The following is a 26,841-nucleotide window of genomic DNA, read 5'->3' as shown; positions in this document are numbered from 1 at the left end:
TAGATTGAGTGTTATTTTATATTTAAATATTGATACTGGTCTTGTCACCTTCTTAAAGGGAGCCACGGTGGCTAAGTGGGTAAGACGCTGGCTTGTTAGCCTGGAGATCGGGTGTTTGATCCCTCCATTGGCTGAGAAAGTTCATCAGGATTTTCCGACGTGGTCCCATGTATACATTGGCGTGCACATAAAAGATCTCTTGGCAGTTGGAATGCGATATAAGAGTAGGCCACAGTGCCACTGTCCGGACAAAATTTCCCTCATAGCAAACTGTATGGCATATGCCCATCTTCATTAGTCCAGTCGGAGCACAGAACAGTAGGATGTTAAATCTCATTTTCATTTTCATTTCATTTTCATTTCATTTTCTTAAAAGGCATAAAACTCCTAACTCAGTATCATCTACAGTCTTCGACTTTAAAAACACGAATTATTGGTCCATTGGTCCATTCCAGTCAAAGGTGATGTTGTTATCTTACCATGAAAATATGGGCTCCTGATATCAAATATTTAAAACACATTGAACTATTTTATCGGGAACTGTCAGCTCTTTATCTAAATCTTATATAATGCATCTTCAAAGCTGCTGATTGTCATGGACGATTGTATTCTCGGACGATATCTAGTTTTTTATTGCTTTATTGAAATTAAATTTACTATTTAACATTTAATTCAGTAACCCCTCTCAAAACATTAACGTATTAGGTTCAGTCGGATTAAAAACAGGCCATTCAAAAGAGGATTCAGAATGTGTAAAATTTTCAGTTAATCATATCTTTTTAAAACTGAATGGATATGAAGAATTTTTCATTTGATATTCCTTTAAGCAATTAAACTTGCATGATATTGCTGCTAAAGTTTGATCTTGTCAAGAAAATCTTGAATTGGTTTTGAGAATGAGCATAACACCTTTAACCAGAATTATAATCCAGTGAAACATAAACTAGTTGAACTGTAGCAGATTTACACCTCTTTGATGTGCAGTTTATTTGCTCTGGTGGTTATTAGGGAGAACTAATTGAATAGTTAAGGTCTATAAACATGTCAATGAGAATTATTTTCAAGATTAATAAATAAATAAATTATCCCCCTATTTGATCCTATCCAACACATATTGGTTAGATTACACATAATTGTGGTTTAATTTTTTGTGGCCTATTATGTTTTATTAAACATTCATTATGCAAGAAGAGCTAAATCTGCCAATTGCAGGTCTTTCTTTAGGACTGAAATGTTATCTAAATTATTAATTAGACATTAATTAACTTATCCAGACCATAATCAACTCTCGATGTCATTGCTAGCCTGCAATGTTTACTGGATTAGGATCTGATTTGCTGCTTAACACTCATTCATGATTAAATAAAAAAATGGATAATTGAGACTATCTTTTTTATCTTGCCGACTTTAGTAATGATGATCGAGGCTAGGCCCAAAATTCAATCACTAAATTCTCGGTTCAGAGTGGAACAATTTGACTGCAATTTTCAGCAAATTCCCTTTACATTATCTAGTTTTTAATTATTATAGTGAGAACTGCCAGCTCTTTATCTAATCCCCCATAATGTATCTTTAAAAGAGTGAAAACTTATATTATTGGATTAACTATGGATGTTTTGGAGACGGATAAATAAAAAAGGCAGAATGGCAGATTATTGCATAGAAACAAGTCATTTCTGTATACAGTGACATCCTTGTCGAACAATCCTTGACAATCGAAATTCGTTGAAGAGTAGGCAGCAATACCGCTGCTCAGGAAAAATTCTCAGAAATGGTATTGCCCATGTACCATAGAAATAACAAATTACCCAATTTATTTGTCTCACAATGTCCAAAATATTGTTGACCGAAGTAAAATTCCTTAAATTCCATCCTATTTTTTTTCATAGACATGCTTATTCAATATTTTAAGATTTGTGTGTATTTTGAATGACCTTTTGACCTCAAAGATATCATATTTTTATGGTTTGATATATAAAGATATATATATCATTCATTTCCAATTTTAAAAGATGGTAATTTGACATTAATTACAGTGTTTATAAATTTATTGTCATGTGTAAAGATAAGGGCACCTGATAGACTAGACATATTGAAGGGAGATAACTCCTGGTGTCTTATTACAATATAAACAGCTCTGATTGACAGGTCAAATTACTGTATATATTTATGTACATTGGCTACTGTTTAAAGTAGATCAACTTGTATCTACTGTAAATAAACAAACAATCAATTGTCCAGTCTCCCACTCCATCAGAAATAGGAAACTATATGGTGAATTCTGTGTCATTCTGATTCAATTTGACACAAACAGAAATTAATTTGGAAATGAAATGGGGTTTAACCTCCTACTGTTCTGCTCCAATTGAGCTAATGAAGATGGGCATATGAGAGAAATTTTGCCCGGGCACTATGGTCTACTCTGATATCCATTTCCAACTGCCAAGGGATCTTTTACGTGCATGCCAATGTATACACAGCAACTCAGATTTTTTTTGTCCCATCCGAATGACTAGACAGCTGTCCTTGTCAGGCCCTTCGTCCTGCACCTCTGACAAGGGGAAACCATGTCAGAAAATAAATTAAATTTGGATATAATTGGTTTCATGATTAATCCAGGTGAGAAAAAAAAACAACATTTGAAACAGTCTCCTGGTGGAAATTCTTACTATGCAGGGCTGCCAATTGATACTGGTTTCATGTATCGATAATCGTCGACCAACCGCCGATCAATAATCGATAATATCGGCAAAGTATTTTTACTTACACATGTTTTGAAAACATTCATAATTTGTATATGAATTACGAATTATAAGTGAGTTTATGCTGTAATATCAAAAAGTGTGTATGTGTTTAATGACTGTTTAATTATTTATCGAGCTACATGAAGGTGTAAGCACGCGATGTAAAGAATACTGTGATACAGATTATCTCTTTATCTTTTATGGATTTCATCTTATAAGTGATTACCTATAATTGCGCAATTATCAATATTTTAAATCTGTATCAATCTTCAAATCACTTTACCGATGGTTATCAGCAATATCGATATTCTCTGCCAGCCCTATTGCTATACCCATGATTTAATTTACAGTACATGTAATTCTAAAAGTAGTATATATGCTATGAGTACTACATTTAGCTGTCTCCAAATTTCCTGGTGCCCCTTTGATAAATGTTTGCAAGCTAGCAGTTCTAATTCAGAGATCCTATATACTTGCCCTATTAATATAGTACTATAATGCTTTTTATATGCCCACATTGACATGTGGTCGTATGTTGCTGTCATCCCTTCTTTGATATTTTTCAAATTGTCATACCTTGTTAACATTATTGAGATGCAGAAGCCTATTGATTTTTAGTGATTTCTGATAATAACTGCCTGAGTTATTAACCTTGTTTTAATATAGGCCCTGCACTAACTTAAATATTCACTCCCTATTAAGCCAAACACAGACATCAGAAAGATCTTGCATACAAAAGGGTGCCATGTTTATCAAAAAAAATGCCTTTAATTCTACTTAAACTGATGTTCCTTTGTATTTTTCAGGCTCGATGGTAACTCTGGGACGTTCCAACTATTTTCGCTTCAATCATCCACAGGAAGCCCAGAAAATAAAAGAAGCCATGCCGAATTGTCGGATATCTTGTGCTCCCCTCAATTTTCTTCAAGGTAAGACCAAATCTTTGATTAATTTTCATGTTGTATTAAATTTAGCATGCACTATCCTTCCGATTCCCAATACCAACTACTTGTAGGTAGATTTACAATAATGGGATAAATGAAGATTTACACTGGTCACAGATCTACCCTACTTAAACCAGTTTGAACTGAAATTTGAGACGCATTAATATTTAGCCTACCGGTTTGTGAAAAAATGCACTAATTCAAAAACTTAAACATACAATACGCAAGAGCTAAATCTGCCTATTGCAGGTCTTTCTTTATGTCTGAACTGTTATCTAAATTATTAATTAGACATTAATTAACTTATCCAGATCATAATCAACTCTCGATACCCTTGCTAGCCTGCAATACTTAGCGGATTAGAATACATTTTTTGAAAAATAATTAAACGTAAAAATGGATGATCAAGATTTTGTTTTTTTATCGTACTGAATTTAGAAATGATCGAGGCCAGCCTAAAGTTCAAAAGCTAATATCTCGATTCAGAGTGGAGCAATTTGACTGAAATTTTCAGCATATTCTATTTACGTTGTGTATTTTCTAACTATAGCGAGAACTGTCAACTTTTTATTTAATCTCCCATAATGCCCCTTTGAAAAAAACAAATATTTTTCTGATACTGAAATCTGGAGAAAACTGCATTGTAACTGTTGTAAGATCTTTAACCTAGTTACACGAACAAAATTATCCTCCATTGAGTTTAATCGTTTATTTGGATGACAAGACATGGTCCAGTTGTCGGAAGAATTTATAAGATCAGATGATTTATATGTTTAAGTTGAACAAAGTCATCTGTAATCTTTGTTGTGGTAGCCTAAGTCTCTTTGATCAGCCATTGTTCTTCATTCTCACGTCTGTCTGCGTTGATTTGGTCAATTCTACAGAATCTACATCTTAACGACCAATTAATCAAGTCTTTATACATAACCTCATGACCTCGCATAGCTAAATAGGTCAGGTTACGAGTAGAAATAGTCTGTTAGACTGTAGCTTAGTTAAATGCTAATTGTTCTGTTTTGTTTCAACCTTTTTTTTTTACTTTGATCTACTTATCTGTTGTATTATTAGGAAAGTTGTTGTCCCGTGAATTACAGATGACTCAAAATGACACTGCATCTTGAAGTAGATTGGGCTTAAGTTTAAAAAAAAGGGAGAGAGAGAGAGAGAAATGGGGTTTAACGTCCAGTCAGCACAAACTAGGTCACTTTGGGACTAACATATGGTTCAATTTTATTACAAAGGGTCTTTAGTAGTGGGAGGGAACCGGAGGACCTGGAAGAAACCTACGAGGTTCGACAGGCAACCCTACTCCTTGTCATGTACAACCGGGGAATCATGCCACGCCAGATGACTCAATGACAGACCTAATGATACAACTCGCACATGCTAACCATTCGGCCACCCTTTATGGACCTGCTTATAGTCCAACATTCGATGATGGGTTGTATGTTCAATCTAGTTGGGGGTGTAAGATTGAACATACAATAATTCAACAGTTCACTTCTTGGTATAATCTTATATTCTGTAACAATATTTAAACAATAATAATATATTTACAATAATGACCCACAGGTTAGGGAACTTAATAAGGAACAGCATCTAAGAAATAACTTATCAGAGACCTGCCCTTCAGTCTGTCATGCTGCCTGCCTGTGGTCAACTATTCACAATCTATAATCTTCCTCTGCTACCTGGTCATAATACCCAGCGCTACTGGATAACAGGCGTATCTGCCTACTTTTCATTGAATTTTAACTGCCAAGGATTCTTTTATATACATGCCAACCTGAAGTTAAAGTACAGCTGAGAACTATAAATTTATTATTAACAACGAAAATTTGATGAAAATGGTGGTCTATTGAGTGTGCTTGTGTTTAGTTAAGATTGAAGGCTATTCATTTGCCTTTCTCATTCAAGCATGTGGTTTTCTTTATAATGAATTTTACCATTAATCCTAATTAAACTTAAGTCGCTCAAGAGAACTTGAAAAATTTAGCTGAATCTCAAGTAATGTCCATTAACTGAAATAAAATGTGGTTTGACATCCTACTATGGCTAAATCTATTTGTTAAGGCCAGCTCAAATTTTGCCAAGGTCGCTGAGATGTAAATAAAGTTAGGGCACATGATTGTTGGCGAGATTGTAGGTTAGGGTTAGGGTAAGCATTGGGGCTAAGTCCAGGGTTAGAGTTAGGGTTGGGCATACCGGTAGCGCTAGCCCTGTTTAAACTTTGTGACCAATCACAAAAATTGAGCTGGCCTTATCATTTAGCACTAACCATCCTACTATTCTGGATCCATTAACCGAGAGTCCATTAGCAGCCTTCATGATACTTTTCAAAATATTCGACACCATTTCCCTAGTTTCAAATAAGTATTTCCGTATCAAGTAAATTACCTAATTATGCCAGACAAAACATGGTTCGTTTGCATTTTATTGTTTTTCTCTCTCTTGACCCAAATTGTATAAATTCTTGTAGTTTTGATAAAAAAAAAAAGTAAATTCTTAAAATAACTTTTGTATCCTCGGATGGTTAACTATAAAATGCCAGCACGTGTCACAGGTTTTATCAGACACACGATTATATAATAGCATGGCTTCTGATCAAACATGCGCGAAACACTTGAAAAATACTGATTACATACAGGAAAGATAGCAAATGGCTAGTAAATAGCGACAAGAGGTAATTTTGTTAATTCTTGAGCCTATTTGCTTTAGTGGTTTCGCTCCGCTCTACGGAGAAGGCTGACAGTCCAATGTCAAGTGTTCAGTGTCGCCCACCCAAAAAATAATTTTACCATACTATATTTAAAAAATGTATCTACCCTATATATTATAACAAAGTCACAAAATACTTGAATAAAAATAGAACTATGCTTCATAACAAATTATAAATTAAAACCCAGAATTAAGATTTAGTAGGCTACTGGAGCGTTGAGGCCCCCAGAAGGACAAATTCCTGTGTGAATTTGTTTACCCACCGGACAGCGGCACTACGGCCTACTCTTATATCGAATTCCAACTGCCAAGGGATCTTTTACGTGCACGCCAATGTGTACACGGGACCTCGGTTTTTCGTCCCATCCGAACGACTAGACAGCTTTCCTTGTCAGCCCCTCCGTCCTGCATCACTGACAAGGGATAACCACGCCGGAAAATCTGGATGAACTTTCTCGGCCAATGCAGGGATCGAACACCCGACCTCCAGGCTAGCGAGCTAGCATCTTAGCCACTTAGCCACGTGATCCCCAATTTCTTGTTAGAAATTAGTATGAAGAATAAGAAACTTTCCCTTTGAACATTGTGCTAGGGAACTATTTAAAAACAAATTGAACCATATGTTAGTCCCAAAATTACCTAGTTTGTGTTGATTGTCATTAATCTCTCTCTCTCTCTCTCTCTCAGATAATCTCTCTCAGATAATCTCTCTTCCCCCCTCTCTCTATCTCATGAACCTGGGTTGTGAAATAGATATTGAATTTTATAACCTGTTTTTATTTATTCAAGAGATTAAACATAAAAAACTTAAATCATAAGTTAAGTCAATATTGAATAAAAAGATTAATATTTGATATGAATGATTTTATCAATGAAATCTTTTACGTCTTCAACAAAAAAACACATAAAAATACAAACATAATATTTAGTGAGACAAATATCTCATTTAAAGAGACATTGACATGTTGCTGATTAGGACATTTAGGTGAAAGAAATAATTTTATGATTTGAAATGAAATGAAATGGGGTTTCACGTCCTACTGTTCTGCTTCTAACCTGGGCTAATGAAGACGGGCATATGCCATACAGTGTGCTATGAGGGAAATTTTGCCCGGACAGCGGCACTACAGCCTACTCTTACAATAAATTCCAACTGCCAAGGGATCCTTTACATGCACGCCAATGTGTACACGGGACCTTGGTTTTTCGTCCCATCCGGACGACTAGACAGCTGTCCTTGTCAGGCCCTCCGTCCTGCATCACTGACAAGGGGAAACCTCGCTGGAAAATCTGGATGGACTTTCTCGGCCAATGCAGGGATCGAGCCAGCGTCTTTCCCACTTAGCCACGTGATCCCCTTTATGATTTGAAATGAAATGAAATGGGATTTACCTCCCTACTTGTTTCATGAAGACAGGCATATGGTCATGGATTGTGTTCTTCACCAAATTCCAAGTGCTCGATCCCAGTGTTGGCCGAGAAAGTTCATCAGAATTTTCAGATGTGGTTTCCCCTTGTCTGTGGTGCAGGACGGAGGGCTTGACCACTACAGCTGTATAGTCGTTCGGATGGGTAAAAAAAACGAGGTCCTGTGTACACATTGGTGTACATGTAAAAGATCCCTTGGCAGTTGGAATTCGTTGTATTATAAGAGTAGACCGCAGTGGCACTGTCCGGGCAAAATTTCCCTAATAGTACACTGTATTGAAGTATGCCCGTTATCAAGTTGATGAGTGGACCTCTTTTTCCCTTTCTAACATCTGGTTTAACATCAACTCAACACAAACTAGGGGTCTTTAGCAGTGGGACAGGCGACCCTCCTCCTTGTCATATACAACCGGGGAATTGAAACCACACCAATTGACTCGATGACAGACCTTATGATACAACTCTAACCATTCGACCATCCAATCCCTCAACATCCAACAACTAGATTCTTTTTTTACCACTTTAAAACATTGAGATATGACAGGAAAATATGCTCATGCATAATACTCACACTAAACAAACAGACTCGAAAACATTCAAAGCTCTTTTCTTCTTTTCCATCCAAGTATTTCTCTTTTTTTTTAAATACAAAAATATTTCTATGATATTCTATCCGCCAGTAAAGAAATATTTTACCTCTTTTGTCTTCATCTTCATTGAATAGAGTCATGAAAATTCATGGGTAATAAGATCGCGATAAAGATCTTGACAAATTATTCAGAGATTTTTGGCGTTTGTATTATGTCGGATGATTATACAGTAAGCGTTGTTGGGGTTTTATCGAGATGAATTTCATCCCATTGTATCCTTCATCCCTTTTGTACCCCTCATTCCTTTCCTATTGAATTATCGTATTGTAAATAGAGCTGCAACAAAAGTTTGTGTCGTAAAAAACTTGATTCATTATTCCCTGCCGGACATGAATGAGTATAGTCTATAATTTAAAACAGTTTACACCAGCTGTAGATAAAAATCTATGACTAGGAAATTTGTTTTTGATGGGATGCCTAACTAACCAAGAAATTGACCGGATGTACTTCATCACATCATAGAGGGAGAGAGAGAGTGTGGTAGAGGGTGGAGAGAAAGAGTGAGAGAATGGGGGAGAGAGATAAAGAGAGAAGGAGAGAGAGAGAGAGAGAGAGAAAGGGATTTAACCTCCACTGGACACAAACTAGGTCATTTTTGGATTAACATATGATTCAATTTTATTTCAATAATTCACTTGCACATACATGTAGGGGTCTTTAGCAGTGGAAGGAAATTTAAAGCTGCTAATCTCCATTTCTATTTTTCAAGCAATATCTAATTTTTCATGTCTTTTTTCATGCTAAAATATATTTAACTTTATTGTTGAACATTTAATTAAGAAAACAAAACCAAAATATCACTGGTAGATAATCCCCCCCCCCCCACACACACACACACAGATTAAGAAGAGACCCACCAAAAGATTTTACCTAAAACATATAGGTGCCATTGGCTTGTTTATACTATCTGCAGAGGATGTGGAAAACAGCAAAATTCTCATTTTATCATATCCTTGTATATACATGTATTGACAAATTATGCATCTACAAATTGAAGACTTTTGAAATACAAAATTATTTTAATAAAATTTCAACCACTTGAAGGTGCATTATGTAAGAAGAGTTAAATCTGCCTATTGCAGATCGTTTTTCTGGTTTCAAATCTGATATAAATTATTATTTAGATATTTATTAACATGATAAGCCTATAATCAACTCTCTAGATCATCGAATGGCTGAGATTTAAATGGATTTGAACACCCACGAGATCTAAAATTTAATGATAAAATAGATAATCAAGACTTAATTTCAGTTGTCAAGTACCATTGCTAAGATAATAAACAATCTATGCTAAATCTTGAAACAGTTATAACTTCAGTCAGAATAAAGTAATCTTTAAGTGGCATTTAGCGATTGGAAAACACATTAATAGAACACAATATTTTTATGGGAAACAATCACTGGTTTATTCTAAAAGCACGACGTTTCGACAAGTATCCTCTTATGGTCATTGTGCTTGATAACGATAAGAGGATACTTGTCGAAACGTCGTGCTTTTAGAATAAACCAGTGATTGTTTCCCATAAAAATTGTGTTCTATTAATACAGAATAAAGTAATTTGAATGAAATTTTCAATGTATTCATTTTTCATTATCTATGTTTGAACTTTGAACTATTATAGCAAAGACGGCCAGCTCTTCATCTAAATTTCACATAATGCGTGTTTAATCGTTTTGCTCTTGGACCAATGAAACGAGTGCTCCAGAGTCACATGAAGAGCCATGGTTCCCTTAAGAACCAGTTCTACTGTACCAAAGGGTTTTGAGATGGTTTAGAAAACAGTAATTTTCAGTCTGTCAATTTAGGGATATACATGTATCGGTACTAATTATGAATTGTATCACTTTTCTCTAAGTTTTGTCAAAGAACCAGGGTAGTCAATACATGTTCCAGCTGATAAAGGGTTAAAGTCATTCAGAACTGACCTGACCATCATATCAAAAGGTTGGACATTAACAGTTGTGGTGCCTCCAACAACTACAAGACAGGGAGCTATTCACATGGCAGGGACAGTTTGAGGCTGGGTCTTGAGACCAGTAGTTTCAAACTATCCAGCTAGAATATATCAATTTGAAATATATCATCTTTCTCTAACATAAATATATCACTTACTTTCTTCAAGGAACCAGTAGAATAGTAAATATTTACATGTGTACCAATAAGTTCTACATAGAGTTAATTAATTCAGAACTTTTCCTCTGACTTGACCAAAAGATTGGACATTAATCACAGTAGCTACAGCTACTTATGTAAACAATGGTATCTTGTCTTCAAGGACCTGATTAGCTCCACACAATCTCTCTCTCAAGTCTGCCATGTTGTTTTTTTTTCCTTTACCCAACAACCAAACGACACAGAAAAAATGCAGCAGTGGTGAATGAACGGAAAAAAAAAAATCATCTGTTTTCTTTTGCATACAAATTAGTTATCGTGGCCAGTGGTTGCTTTAATCTGTGTATTCATAAGTGTTTAATATGGAGTCATGGTTGAATTACTGTCATGGTATGTTCGCTGAAGCATGAGCTTGACTTCTAGTGGGTTTATCTGTTAGCTGATGACCAGCCAACCGACTGAATGACTGAGGAAGGGAGTACACATATTTGAAATCAAGGCGGTCGGTCGTACTCACTCAGGTATTCTCACCTGTATGTGTATTGGATATTAACGACAGGTGTTAAACTAATTAGGATTATCAGGTGCAATTAAGGATTATCTTTTTAAGGTGAGTGTAATTAAGTATGGTAATGTGTGTTAATGAGAGGTATGTTATAGGAGAGATATTAGGAAAAGTAATCTCAGGTGTGTGAAGTTGTAAGGGTCGTTAAAGGTGTACAGTATGTATATGTATATGCAGGTATATTATGGTCATGCTGTCAACTCTACCAGGTAGGAAATAACAGATTGTATTTATCATAGTTATAATTTAAAACAGGGAGACCAAGATATTATGAAATAGTTTAGGATCAAAGATAGGATTTTCTTTAATTTGTTGTTTTTTGCTTATTTTTTTTTTTATAAACACTATTTTATTTTTATAGAATTTTAGGATTGATAAACAGGCAAAGCCAATATAACTTTTCTCCCCAAAAGTTTTATAAGTACAAAAATAGGACATATAATAAAGAATAATTTAGTATTAGTTGGTTGTTTTATGCTTATGTTTATTCTTGTTGGTGTAAAACGTGGTAATTGTACCACCAATCTTTACATACTCATATAGGGCCAGACCAATTTTTCATTGTTAGTTGGGGGGTTGGATGGCTGAATGGTTAGCGCGTGCACTGTGTATCATAAGGTCTGTCATTGGGTCAACTAGTGTGATTTCGATTCCCCAGTTGTACGTGACAATTAGTTGGATCGCCTGTCAAACTTGTGGGTTTTCTCCAGGTCCTCCAGTTTCCTCACACTGCTAAAGGCCCCTATGTGCAAGCTAATTATTGAAATAAAAAAGAACCATATGCTAGTCTCGAAATGACCTAGTTTGTGTCGAGTGGACGTTAAACCTCATCTCTCTCTCTCTCTCTCTCTCTCTCTCTCTCTCTCCTTGTGAGTTCTTTGGGGTCTTTATAAATAAACAGTCACTAATTAAGTCTCATGAATGGTGTTTTTCTCAAATTCCAAAACTTTAGAATGTAAACTAATAATACATGTACTATAATTTATTTATATATTCAGCTATTGGTAGATGATTTTATAATGTGTAGTGTTCACTAATTTAATGTGTAGTGTTTCTCTGAAAATCTTCATTTATCTTTTTGAATCCATGATGGCTCATTGACTAAAGTGCTGGCTCAGCACAACAAAGCAATGGAATGCCATCTATATAATATATACCTGTCCTGACAAACATGGTCAGAGGTTATAGTTCAATACACACGTGTATAACCTACTTGATACCGCAAAAAAATAAGAAATATGCATTTCCTGAAATGGATGAAATCAGCAATTTTGAGCCAACTTCACATGGCCAATGGCTCCTGAGTTTTATCCACATCCAGGACTTGACTTGTCAATTGTGTTTATTTCAGATTAGCAAAATATTTTTTTCCAAATAATATGACAATTTTATGGCAGTATCCAAATTTTTTACATAAGTGATTATTTTACACATAAAAACTATAAACTATTGGGTTTTAAGGTCAAATTTTAAAAAATTCTAATTTTATGACATACAAAATTGACTGACAGATGCTATATGTTCAGCCTGGTCAATCCCCCTGAAACAAGGAGCTCTATGACATGTGTTCAATAGTAATCTGTTATCATTTAGTGACTGGACTTTGTGTGATATATGTACTATATATATAATATTACAACATAAGTATTACTGACATCAAGTAGGTCAACTATAAATCAAAACTAGACTGATAATAGTCAACTTGTTTTATATACTGTATACTTAACACCACAGATTAAAGTTGACATACTATAATTCATTTGTAAAAACCAACCAGTCTTTGTATGGAGTTAAATAAAACATGATGGGCATCTATACATTTATAAAAATTACAGACCTCCATATTTGTAATAAAGAGTGTTAAAATGGCAATTATTTTAAATTTGTAAAAACCAACCCAGTTCTCCAGTCTTTGTATGGAGCTAATACATGATGGTCATCTATGAATTTATTGAAATTTACAGACCTCCATATTTGTATTAAAGAAAGTTAAAATGGCAATTATTTTTAATTTGTAAAAACCAACCCAGCTAATACATGATGGTCATCTATGAATTTATTGAAATTTACAGACCTCCATATTTGTATTAAAGAAAGTTAAAATGGCAATTATTTTTAATTTGTAAAAACCAACCCAGATCTCCAGTCTTTATATGGAGCTAAAATATGATGGTCATCTTTAAATTTATTGAAATTTACAGACCTCCATATCTATATTAAAGAATGTTAAAATGGCAATTATTTTTAATTTGTAAAATAACCATAGTCCATACTTTGCATGGAGTTAAAACATGAAATTATTTTCATCTACAAATTATTAAAACCACCATACTTATATTAAAGAATGTTAAAGTAGCAATATTATTGTTGATTTATAAAATAGTCCATCAAAAATATTGTGAGTACCAGAGCCTATTCTAACATGCAGTGGGTTGGGTGGCCGAAATGGTTAACATGTGCACATTGCATCATAACGTTTGGTTTGTCATTGAGTCAAGTGACGTGGATTCGATTCCCCGCTTGTACGTGAAAAGGAGTAGGGTCGCCTGTCCAACCTGAAATAGAATTGAACCATATGTCAGTCCCGAAATGACCTTTTTTGTGTCAAGTCAATGTTAAACCCCATTATTAATGTTTTAATACGTTGGGGGCTTTGGTAGTTAAGGTATTAGGGCACTGGATCCATGACAAGAATTTTATGGGTTTAAGTCCGTTTTTTGTTCAAGCCAGCCCATTCTACCGGAATTTTTTTTTTTATATTAAAATAGTAAATATTTTATACTCAAAGGTCTCTAATTACACCATAACAGTCTTTAAATCAAAATAGTGAACAATCGCACGTGGGGTGTCTTTAATTCAAATGGAGTAATATTCAAGATATAAAATGCGATAATGCAAATAAGCACATACTTTATGGTGTAACCTTTATCTACCTGTAAACTCGTTAAAGGTGAATACTCGACCTAAATACAGTCACCTGCACCTGTATGTATATTCAGGTACCCTAACATATTATACAGGTATATAGAGTGTATATTTAAAAACTTTCTAGACACTTTTACAATCAGTTGAATACACGTCTCGACGGGTGTGATAGGAAATGCTTTTCAAAAATAGCATTATTGTCTTTGTAAGAACCAAGTTTCTATATAGTCTGTTATTTTATTATTAAAAATACCATTTTTCTACACTCCTTCAAGATAAATAGCGGGGTTTAACATGTGTGTGTTAGATCATACAGTCTGTCGAGATCATTGAGTCAAGTGGCTTGATTTTGATTCCCCACTTGTATTTGACTAGGAGTAGGGTCGCCTGTCCATCCTCTTGGGTTTCCTCCCAGAGCTAAAGACCCCTTCGCACAAGCAAATTATTGTAATAAAATCTGAACCATATGTTAATCCCAAAATGATCTAGTTTGTGTCAAGTGGATGTTAAACCCCATTTCTCTCTCTATATATATATTTATATAGTCTTGTGTTATTTTATTATTAAAAATACCATTTCTCTACACTCCTTCAAAATAAATATATTCACATGTTAAAATTATTTGAGGGGGAGGATCCATCAGTAGACGTCTATACATTTCTTTATCACACCTCATTGTGTATTGTGATATGAGCATACTTTTAAAGGTTCAGTTTTTGTCATGTTTTCTTTGGGCTATGTAATACGAATTTCTAAGTAATGAACAAATATTCTAAGCAGCTAAAGAATCTGGCATCATATTATGATTAGATGCAGATATTATCATTAAAATTAGGTTCCATTATTATAGTTTAAATTAAAATTATCTTAATTACCATAAGGCCCTATGATTATTATTAGTTCTTAGTGTATAAGTTAGAGAGAGAGAAAAATGGGGTTTAACGTCCATTCGGCACAAACTAGGTCATTTCGGGACTAACATATGGTTTAATTTTATTTCAATAATTCGCTTGCGCGTAGGGGTCTTTAGCAGTGGGAGGAAACCGGAGGCCCCGGAGAAAACCCACGAGGTTGGACAGGCGACCCTACTCCTTGCCAGGTACAACTGGGGATTCGAAACCACGCCAGTCGACTCAATGACAGACTTTATGATACAGCGCGCTCACGCTAACCATTCAGCCATCCAACCCCCCGTGTATAAGTTAACCCCATTTATAATTATGTTAAATTGTAGTTGGAACCCATCATTATTATTGTCCCCATCAATATAAATAGAATCCAGCTTTAGGCTCTATCATTATAATTAAGCCCCATTGTTATAAATAGGTCTTGGCATTATAAATCGACTCCATCATTATCATTAGACTCTTATCATTATAAATAGGCTATATTCATTATAATTAGTCCACTCATTATAATTAGACCCTATTCATTACAATTAGGCTACATCATTATCATTGGGCTCTATCATTATCATGCTATATTCATTGTAATTAGTCCAGTCATTATAATTAGGCCCTATTCATTACAATTAGGCTACATCATTATCATTGGGCTCTATCATTATCATGCTATATTCATTGTAATTAGTCCAGTCATTATAATTAGGCCCTATTCATTACAATTAGGCTACATCATTATCATTGGGCTCTATCATTATCATGCTATATTCATTGTAATTAGTCCAGTCATTATAATTAGGCCCTATTCATTAAAATTAGGCCACATCATTATCATTGGGCTCTATCATTATCATGATGCTATATTCATTATAATTAGTCCACTCATTATAATTAGGCCCCATCATTATCATGATAATTAGGGCCGATTATCATAGTTAGGCTCCATCATTATCATTGATCCCATCATGGTAACTAGCCTTCTGTATTTGATCTTATAATATCACAATAAAACTCCATCTTCATCAGTGTCATTTCTTCATCATTTTCATCTTTTCTATATAAGAATTCATCCTCATCATCTTCAATTAATTTTGAGAAGAGGTAAATAAACAAAATAAACATTAACATCTCCAAACTTTTTCGGATGTTCAACCATTGAATAAGTTCAACAAGGCATTGAAAGAATTTTGATATTGTATAGTTACAGTACTGTAGTTGTAAAAATCTATGATGTGTGTGACCTAGTTATGTTAATTGCATGAGTAACTACTAATAATAGGAACATTGTATCAGTTGTAATGTAGGATATAGGTAATAATATATACATTGTATCATTGTAATGTGTCATATATAGGTAATAATTGATATATATTGTTAGTTAATGATGGTATATTTACACATGGTCAGGTGTGTTGTCTACTATATCTATCTATTCGATATTTATTCTAATAAAATATTATACCATATTTTTATGTATTACATTTTGGGACAGGATCATAAATTATTTTGATAAGATGACCTGAATTTTCAAGATTTATCTGAATTTTCAAGATTTAACTGAATTGTTAACTGAATTTTCAAGATTTAATTGAATAGAAATAAATTTCTGATAAGGAATACCATATTCTGATATTTTGAACTGTTTTAAATAAAGCATAAAGCATTTTCTTGGTATACTTCGAACACCAAATACAAATATGTTACTAGCTTGCATATTAAAATCATGTTCAGACATCTAATTAAGCAAAATGTCTTTCAGAGCCAAGTGAAAATTCAATCTAATTTATTGTGTTTTAACCTTACACGATGTATGCCTTGGTGTGCACGTAAAAGAACCCTTGACAGTTGGATTTTTATGAAGATAGGGCAAAATTTCTCTAATAGCACATTGTATGGGACATGCCCATCTTTATTAGCCCAGTTGGTGCAGAAAAGTAGCACATTTAACCCGCCGCAGACCGGCTAACATTTGATGGCCGAACAATGTTTTTTGACTAAAGTTAGCCGCGCCAGATTTTATCAGGAACATTTGTTGGATGAACAATGTTCGCAAGATTAAACTTGTCAGATTTCAAAAACATTGTTCGGCCAACAAATGTTCATGTAGGTCTGTTTGTGTGGTACAGAAATGGCATATGTTGCCATTTTGTTACCACGTGATATTTCGGTCAATCGTGTGAAACCAATGTCGGCCTTGTGATGTTTTTCGGTCAATCATGTGACATCAATGTCGGTGTCTTTTGAACAAATGTTGGTCGTTTGCGTATATTAAAAACATTTTTTGTTTACTGGAAATTTAAAAAAAGGTATAAAACAATTGTTTTGTCAGACGCCTTCAAATAATAGTCAAGACGGTCTACGATGTACATTAAACTCAATTTCACTCCAAATGTGAATTTGTTGAAAATAGTCTGGAAAACAAAGGCTTCTCTTGCTGTGGATGTCCTTATTTTGTTTTTAGTCAAATAATTTCTATCATTAAACTGCAAGTACAAATCTATTAAATGTTACAAGATATGGTGGGAGGGGTTTCAACTTGTCAATAAGATGATTAGATCCCCTTAAAGGTCAAAGGTGACGGGGTGTCAAATAAAAACTTCAAAGTTCAACAGTTTCCGATGATAAAGAGAGGAGGAATTTGTTTGAAAACAGTTGAAATTAAAGTAGAATTGTTGTGTTGTGGAAGTACCTGTCACCTGGGGGTTGATTTCTCGGACAATTCTAATTGATTAGTACACCTGTACAATCATTGAGATGTTTTAAATATATCACTGAATTGAAATGAGGTTTAACGTCCAACTTTCTCACTATATTTAACCGAAATTCTTCACATTATTTATTGGTAAGATAAAATAAGGTATGATGTTTATTGCATCAAAACGTCCATTAAAAAAAGAAATGAAATGAAATAAGATAAGATGTTTATTGCATCAAGATGTCCATTAAGAAAAGAAATGAAATGAAATGGGGTTCAGCATCCTATTGATCTACTCTGACTGGGCTAATGAAGACGGGACGTCCATTAAGAACAGCATGCATACATATACATGTACATTTAGACATAATCATTTGATAATGCATATGAATGTATTGAATTATGTTAGAGAGACTGTATATACCTGGACCTGAGTTCACAAAGCATTCTCTGAAGTTAAGAATTTACTCAAATTTCAATCACTGTTTATGAGAAAAATCTTTGCACATAGTTTCTTATTGACGTATTTGATACATTAAAACAACAAAAGTTTTATAAAGGGCTATATTTTAGTTTAAATAAGGCAAATAATTTTGAGTAATTTCTTAATTTAAGTCTGAGAATGCTTTGTGAACTCGTTGCCTTGGCTCTTGTTTAACTCATATTTGACTGACTCTTGTTTCACTCATATTTGACTGTCTTACTCTTGTTTCACTCATATTTGACTGTCTCACTCTTGACTGATTGGCAGTGAAATTGACTGACTGTAGAAATTTAACAGAATTTAAACATAAGATACAATAAATAAAGTTAAATTTATAGTTTAGTGATAATGATATATGGATATTGCCCAGTCATTCGGATGGGATGAAAATCGAGGTCCTTGCATGACATGTATATAACGGTCAGAATTCAATGCAGATCAGATTATGCGGAAACACAACTGTCTAGGCAAAATTCTCCTCCAGAGCACATGTAACCATAGTAATAAAATTAACTGTATGTTCATCTCAATATGACTATATGGTATATTCTGTTCTTTTTCTAATCGAGTGAATTCTTGGACATGTATTTCTGGGTCAAAATTCTCCTCAATAGGCATAGCATCTATTCTAATGGGGGGGGGGGGATGGATGGCTGAATGGTTAGCATGTGCGCGCTGTATCATACGGTCTGTCATTGAGTCAACTGGCGGGGTTTCGATTCCCTGGTTGTACGTGACGAGGAGTAGGGTCACCTGTCCAACCTCATGGATTTTCTACGGGTCCTCCTGCTAAAGACCCCTATGTTCAAGCGAATTATTTAAATAAAATTGAACCATGTTTTAGTCCCGAAATGACCTAGTTTGTGTTGAGTTCACTTTAAAACCCATTTCTCTCTCTCTCATCTATTCTTATGAATTTTGGGTCCAGTATTTTAGAAAACTGACATGCAGCAATCTCAGTATTCGTACCTTACAACCTTGTTAACCCCCATTCATTATGGTTTCAAGTACATGTCGAATAGATCAATTGTGTGGGTGTCCTGGGGGTAATTTGTCTATCCGTATGTTTATTGTCCTGTGGTCTGTAATTATTAAACTTGTTGACCATCTAATGTAAACAAACTAATCATTGGATTCAGCCCACCTATAATTAACTCTTTAAGTAAACAGGCACCTCATTGTCAAACGTATTCATACACACGTATTATTACTGGCAATAAAATTAATTGAATTGCTAAAAACAATTATTTCAGGAGGAAGCTTTAAAGAGCTTTAGAATATTTAATTGAGGAAAAACGACAAATGTAGGAAAACTGATGTTTGTTCTCTTCTATAGAGTACCGTAAATGATTTCTGATCTAAAAAAAAAAAATATGTTAAAAAATGTGAACAGAGCTTTATAATATTTGTTTTATTTCAAATAAACTTAATTGAGGAAAAAACGACAAATGCAGGAGAACTGATGTACGTTTTCTTTCAAATGATAAAGTAAATGATTTCTGATCTAAGAAAAGAAAATAAATATGTTAAAAAATGTGAACAGGTATGAATTTAGATGTATGATACAATTCAGCCCGGAGGCCACTTGTCAAAACCTAAAATCAATTTTATACTTGACGACAAATTTGTCTTTTGATTTATTTGTTGATAATACAGGAGAGACCATTTGAATTATTTTGTTTGAAATATTATTATCTTATTCAGAGGTCTATATGTAAATTTAAAATATTTAACTTTTTATTATTTCTGTAAAACATGCTTTTGAACATAAAAATCCAGACAGAAATTTAGACATGAAACATATATTTTCCAGAGGGCACACTTGTTAAGATCTTTCAGCTGAAATCAATTTTAACAAGAATTAATGCCTTTGATTTAAATGTTTTGACGTTGGTCAGAAAACACAAGTTAGCTCTTATTCTTAAAGGCAAATGAAATGAAATGGGGTTTAACTTCCTACTGTTCTGCTCCGAACTGGGCTAATGAAGACGGGCATACGCCATACAGTGTGCTATGAGGGAAATGTGGTCAGACAGCGGCACTACAGTCTACTCTTATATTGAATTCCAACTGTCAAGGGATCTTTAACGTGCATGCTATGTGTACACGGGACCTCGCTTTTTCGTCCCGTTCGACCAACAGTTCTTAAAACTGCTTGTACTCATTTGCATATTTTGGACAATATCTCATTTTCATTTTTCATGGTTTAATGCACGCTAAACTCAGATTATTTAAATATTCCCAAAGATATCTTTATTCATTGAGTGGGTGGTGGGGATTTTGGTTTTAATATGTTTATACAATCAAGGTTACCTCCCCTCTCTGTCATAAAATATGCTTTAAGTTTTTATTTAATAAACATATGGTAGAAAGACTTGGTTATTTAACGGATATAGACCACTGCCAGTATAAACAAGACCAAACACAGATCATAGAAAGTAAGAAATGTGTGAAATCGTGAACTATGTATGATGTTATATTATATTTTGTGAATTGTGTGGAACTCCTATAGTAAATGCAGGATTATGTGTGTGAAATAAAACTCAGAGGTCATAAGTCAGATATATAATACCACTATCAAATCTATTGTATTTTATTTCCTTATATTATACACTATTTTAAAAAAATCTAATAAACAGTTGTATCTGACAAAATGTCCGTGATTCAGATGCTGGCTCGCTAGTCTGGAGGTCGCCGGTTCGCTCCCGGTGTTGGCCGAGAAAGTTCATCAGGATTTTCCCTTGTCAGTTGTGTAGGACGGAGGGTCTGACAAGGACAGCTGTCATCTTGTTCAGATGAAAAACCAAGGTCCCGTGTACACCATGGCGTGCCTGTAAAAGATTCCTTAGCTGTGGAATTTGATATGAGTAGGCCGTAGCACCACTGTCTAGACAAAATTTCCTTCATAGCATACTGTATGACATATGCCCGCCTTCATTAGCCCAGTTTGGAGCAGAACAGTTGGACGTTAAACCCCATTTCATTTCAAACTGTCAGACACTATATAAGTGGGCTATAGTTCCTGACATTTTGAACCTACTGTCAGACATGTACTAAAAGTAAGTATCAACAAAAATACAGAAAACAGACAAAATGACAGCCACCAAAAGGATTGTGTCTGAATTTGAGGCTGAAAATGTCTGTGACAGGTGCCTTATTTCCAGGCTTGACTGGTGGTAAAATGTTTAGTGTGTTCTTTTACGTATGCGCCTTTGAGTATTTGGGTGAAATTCGTTGTTTTGCCAAGATACATATGGACAACTAGGCATACAGACAAGGGAGAACTGGACGTGGGGTGGAGTAAACAGTTGGTCATAAATATTGGGAGTCTCAGTGACTCAGTGAGTAGGACAGTGGCTCATTAACCAGAGATCACTGAGAAAGTTCATCGGGATTTTCTGGAGTGGTTTCTCTACGTTAGTAGGTGCAGGACAGACGGCCTGACAAGGACAGTGTCTAGTCGTTTGGATAGGACAAAAAGACCAAGTCTTGTGTGCATATTGGCATGTCGATAAAAGAACCCTTGACAGTTAGAATTCGAAATAAGAGTAGACTGTAGCGGCGCTGTCTGGACAAATTTGCCTTCATAGTATACTAGCTGTATGGTGTATGCTCGTCTTTATTATCCCAGTCAGTGTAGAACGGGTGTTAAAACCCAATTCATTTCACTGGTCATATCTTTAACCTTATAAATCACTCTTGTAAATATGTGCCTCATTTATTGACATTGAGAGAGGAAGTAGGTCAACATTCCTACTAGGGAATAAATACATTGACAAATTAATTAATGATCAATTAATATGTGTGTGTTTATACTGTATGATTATAACTGTGGTAGTGATTTACTACCCTATTCTGATTTATGAAGTCTAATTCTAATGTCCGTAAACCACTTTCAGTCAGTGTTAACTTTTCTTCCTAATAGTGTGAATATGTAATGACAGATCTGAGAAGCTATGAGTTATTATTTATTATTAAGAGGAACTGGGAACAGTATGCTGTGAGTTATTATTTACAATGTAGTTTATCTTGTCCGCGGGTTTGTCTTGTGGGATTTATTTTGTGTGTAGTGCACGTCTCCTGCACTTACTCATCAATTTCCCGGTTGTATGTGACAAGGAGTAGGGTTGCCTGTCCAACCTCTTGGGTTTTCTCCGGGTCCTCTTGCTTTCCTCCCATTGCTAAAGACACCTAAGTGTAAGCGAATTATTGAAATAAAATTGAACCATATGTTAGTCATGAAATGTCCTAGTTTGTGTTGAATGGACGTTAAACTCTCTCTCTCTCTCTCTCTCTCTCTCTCTCTCTCTCTCTTGCACCTGCTATTAGATGAACTGGGAGCTATATATTATGCCTATGAGTTATTAAAGGAACTGTATGGCATGAGTTATTAAAGGAACTGTAATTAAAGGAATTGTATACATTATGAGTTAATAAGAGAAAGTGAAATATGTATGATAAGGAAACAGTTGGTGTGTAAGTTGGTAGTGTTCCGTGTTCAGTCTGAGTTTTATGGTGATTGACTGTTAAATCAGAGCAGATATTTTACAGAAAGTTTAATGTATTGTAAGTAATCCACTTAGGCCAATCTGTTTCACAGTGGTATTGTGAAGACTAATAACTCTGTAAAAGATGACTGCTTTATCATGTGATGTCACATCAATCAGCATCAGTCATTGGTTTAACAACGCGTGCATTTTTTTTACATAAGATGCTACTAGTCCGTGCAGAATGTTGCCTTTTACTCATTTTAAATACCCATTTACACTAAATAGGAAATATTTTTTACCTACATATACTTCAAACACCTTTATTTATTTTTCTAATGCTTAAAAAAAATGTTCTAGAATTTAAGTTGCAGAAGGAAAAAAGTTAATATTTGGAGCTCATTAAGTCATATCGATGTCATCAGTGACTGTAGTGTACTAGTGAATATTCACTTCTGATCAGTGTGGCTCGAGGCATGTAAAAAATACAAAAATGCATTAAAATACCAAGTATATATGTGATTTAAAGGTGGAAAATGAGACATTAAGTAAGATATTAACATATTATTACACAATGAATATTGTTTAAACCAAGACCTTTAAGTAACTTAATATAGATACACTATCCCCTACATGCTTTTCAATGAAACCATTAGAAGAGTCCCATTTTTCTGCTCTCTTGTATAAATAATGTACGATTGACACTTTGTACCATTTTAGACCAACATCCTTCTTCGAGTTCTTGTTAATCTTGTTATTTTTCCGTGTCCTAAGTAATATTTTCAGTTCAAACAATTTTTTGAGTTTGCAATTATGTGACCTAATTCTTTTCTAGGGAATATATCTTTAAATTCAAGTGGTTGTTGAGTGGCCGTGCGTGTTGGATCATAAGGTTGGTCATTTAGTCAAGTGGCGTGGTTTAGATTCTCGGCTTATACGTGACAAGTAGTAGGGTTGCCTGTCCAACCTCGTGGGTTTTCTCTAGGTCCTCCGGCTCCCACTGCTAAAGACCTCTACGCACAAGCGAATTAATTAAATAAAATTGAACTAGGTCATTTCGGGGCTAACATATGGTTCAATTTTATTTAATTAATTTGCTTTGGGGCTAGGTCCAGGTTTAGGCATATTGTTGGGGTTGGGATTAGCACTAGCCCTGTTTACATCTTGTGACCTATGACAAAAAATTGAGCTGGCCTTACCATTTAGCACTAACCATGTGTGTATATACATTTGTAGATTCTCATGTCTAGAGACGACCTGTAATCTATGGTATTTATGTAGTCAAGATTATAAATGATCTTTTATCAAATGTTAGAGTAATTGTTGGCTTTATATTTGTTTATTTATATAATAGTCTACAAATACAAGTTATCTGATAAAACATTTAACATTGTATAAAAATCTATTAACAGAAATTGTCTGATAACGATAATATTGGTTTATCTATCAATTGTTATGTTGAAATTAGTTGTATACCCAAACTAAAAATCTTTAAGATCGAAAATGTTCTTCGGGCTGCTATGGATAAGCTAGTTTAAAAACGGCAGTGATTTTAAGCCAATAAGTGTCAGATTTTAAGTGAAACTACTACAGTTGTGACAGCCACAGTCGAAGGTTAGTTACTCATCTTGAAAGACGCTCTCGGGGCAAAAATTTCCTTAATAGCTCATACTGCATGGCATATGTCCATCGTTATCATCCTCGGTGAATGGTGGAAAAATTTTTAACCCTGTTTCATTTAGATAATGACTGTGCTTGGAGTCTAAATGTGGTTATATTTGGTAAATAGTTTATAAATGGTTTATGATTCTACCATTGGTTTCGATTCCCTGGTTGTACGTGGCAAGGAGTAGGGTCGCCTGTCCAACCTCGTGGGTTTTCTCTGGTTTCCTCCCACTGCTAAAGACCCCTACGCGCCAGCGAATTATTGAAATAAAATTGAACCATATGGTAGTCCCGAAATGAACTAGTTTTTGTTGAGTGGAGTTAAACCCCATCTCTCTCTCTCTCTCTCTCTCTCTCTCTCTCTCTGAGATTCTACTTGAATGTATGATTTTATTAGTGGGGCATGCTAAGCATAAAAATCTTTCAAATCTAAATATAAACACTGAAATTTTTGTTGTTAAATTGTTTATAATTCTAACATGAAAGTATAATTCTATGGGTGGACTATGTATATATCTAGCCTGTAAACAAACAGTTTATTGTGTTGTAGTTTAATTAGGCTGGTCTCCACTGATCTACAGTCTATAGGGAAGAATGTCAAGTCTGGTCTGTTTGTTGATACAAGAGAGGCGTGTGCACTAATCAAAATATCTCCCTGAAAGGATAAAAATATCTCACATGTAAATTATACAACTTTCTACAACTCTATCAACAGATTACGTTTCTAACTTTACTTTTGAAACTATTTTAAACCAACTGTATAAATGTGTTTTAAACAACCTTCTGAACTTTACTTTAAACAACCTTGTGAGCTGTATTTTAACATGGACCTTATATATGTATTATAAGGTCCATGATTTTACCAAACTTGTGCACTTTATTAAAATATTTTAATCAACCTTAGGCACCGTACAAAAGTGTTTTGAACAGCCTTGTGAACTATATTTTAAACAATTTTGTCAACTGTATTTTAAGCAACCTTGTGAATTGCATTTTAACAAACTTGTGCACTATATTAAATTATTCTAAACAACCTTATGAAATGTATAAAAGTGTTTTAAACAACCTTGTGAACTGTGATTTAAACAACCTTGTCAACTGTATTAAAATGACCTTGTGTACTGTATAAATTGTGAATATACATGTACTAGGACTTTTACTTCATCATTTGCCCAGTTGGTCAAGATTCAAAGTATTTTATTACCACAGATTAGCAAGATATTTTTCCCAAGAATATAACAGTTTTCTAGAATTATACAAATTTTTATGAATATTTTGAAGGGTTTTTTTTGCACAAAATCTATATATGTAACTGTATTTTTTGTAATCCTTTAGAGGCATTTAGTAACTGGACAGAGCAATAAACTTTTTTTAGATTCTGAAAAAATAGCTATTAAATAATAAGGGTGAAGTTTGATTCCTCGGTTGTACATGACAAGGAGTAGGGTCGCGTGTCCAGCCTCGTGGGTTTTCTCTGGGTCCTCTGGTTTCCTCCCACTGCTAAAGACCACTAAGTGCAAGCGATTTATTGAAATAAAATTGAAACACATGTTAGTCTCAAAATGACCTAGTTTGTGTGGGTCTCTCTCTCTCTCTCTCTCTCTCTCTCTCTCTCTCTCTCAAAAAGTTCAGAAACCATAGATAAAAAAATATGTTAGATTTGAACAAATTAAGCTGTTGTATTCATGTCATTCATTATACTAATATTTGAATTATTTATTGGAAAATGAAACTGTCAAGGTAACAATTAATTAAAATATGATAGGCAGGTGCAATTGACCAATGAGATGTTATTAATAGTTTGATTGACAGTTGGTGCGTGTGGTGATGTTTTATGAGACGGACGTTATTACTCTATCTTGTATGGTGATCCCTAGGGTTCTTTATAGGGATCTTACTAGATCCATAGGGTTCTTTATAAGGGGTTTTATCCCCAGCAGGCTGCTGAATCCCTGGGATTAGTTAATGGCAATTTATGACCATCTTTGTCCATTGAACTTGTTGACCTCTCGGTCTTGTTGTTCAACAGATGTGTATAGCGCAATCTGTTGATATTCACACTATCAAAATACGTATTTAAAACATGAAAACTTATTAGTTTACGTTTTTTGCTTATTTCATCAACTGATTTTATTGTTATATTAAAACCGTAACATGCCATAATAAAACGCTGAATATAGAGTTTGAGACCATGCACAATCATTTTTATTGAAAAATATTTCGGTTCAAAGATGATACAAATCAATTAATTTTGATTGAGGTTATTTCCATTTGAAGTTTACATTGATTTCTATTTACAGTTTTTCCGGCCTACATAAGAATATTACAAAAGCACTTCCAACAATAGTTCACAATATTTGTCGAGAGTATAGGGGTCAATTAAAAACAAATTTATCAAAGACGAAAAAAAATAAGGAGTTATTTAGGGGCCAAGGGGCTTGTCATATACACAATAGATATGCGATCAGAAGAGATCGAGTATTGGCGCATATCATTCCTTTCAGAGGGGTAAAAAAAGTGA

General features: G+C 34.4%; 1 protein-coding gene across 5 annotated transcripts in view; it reads left to right on the top strand.

The window, feature by feature from the left end:
- The window catches only part of LOC126829886 (pleckstrin homology-like domain family B member 1), a 204,918-nt gene that overhangs the window by 75,342 nt on the left and 102,735 nt on the right, over positions 1–26,841 (top strand). For 4 of the 5 annotated variants that reach the window (XM_056102682.1, XM_056102683.1, XM_056102681.1 and 1 more), the window contains one exon: positions 3,551–3,673. In XM_056102682.1, coding sequence (XP_055958657.1) covers positions 3,551–3,673 — 123 coding nt within the window. Of the gene's footprint in view, positions 1–3,550; positions 3,674–11,089; positions 11,208–26,841 lie in introns of those variants that run through there. The other variant, XM_056102685.1, reaches the window with a different exon arrangement.

The sequence above is a fragment of the Patella vulgata genome, chromosome 8 (assembly GCF_932274485.2).
Source record: "Patella vulgata chromosome 8, xgPatVulg1.2, whole genome shotgun sequence".
NCBI classification, from domain to species: domain Eukaryota; kingdom Metazoa; phylum Mollusca; class Gastropoda; family Patellidae; genus Patella; species Patella vulgata.
The sequence above is the reverse complement of the archived record's forward strand: the minus strand, read 5'-3'. Positions and strand labels throughout refer to the sequence as shown.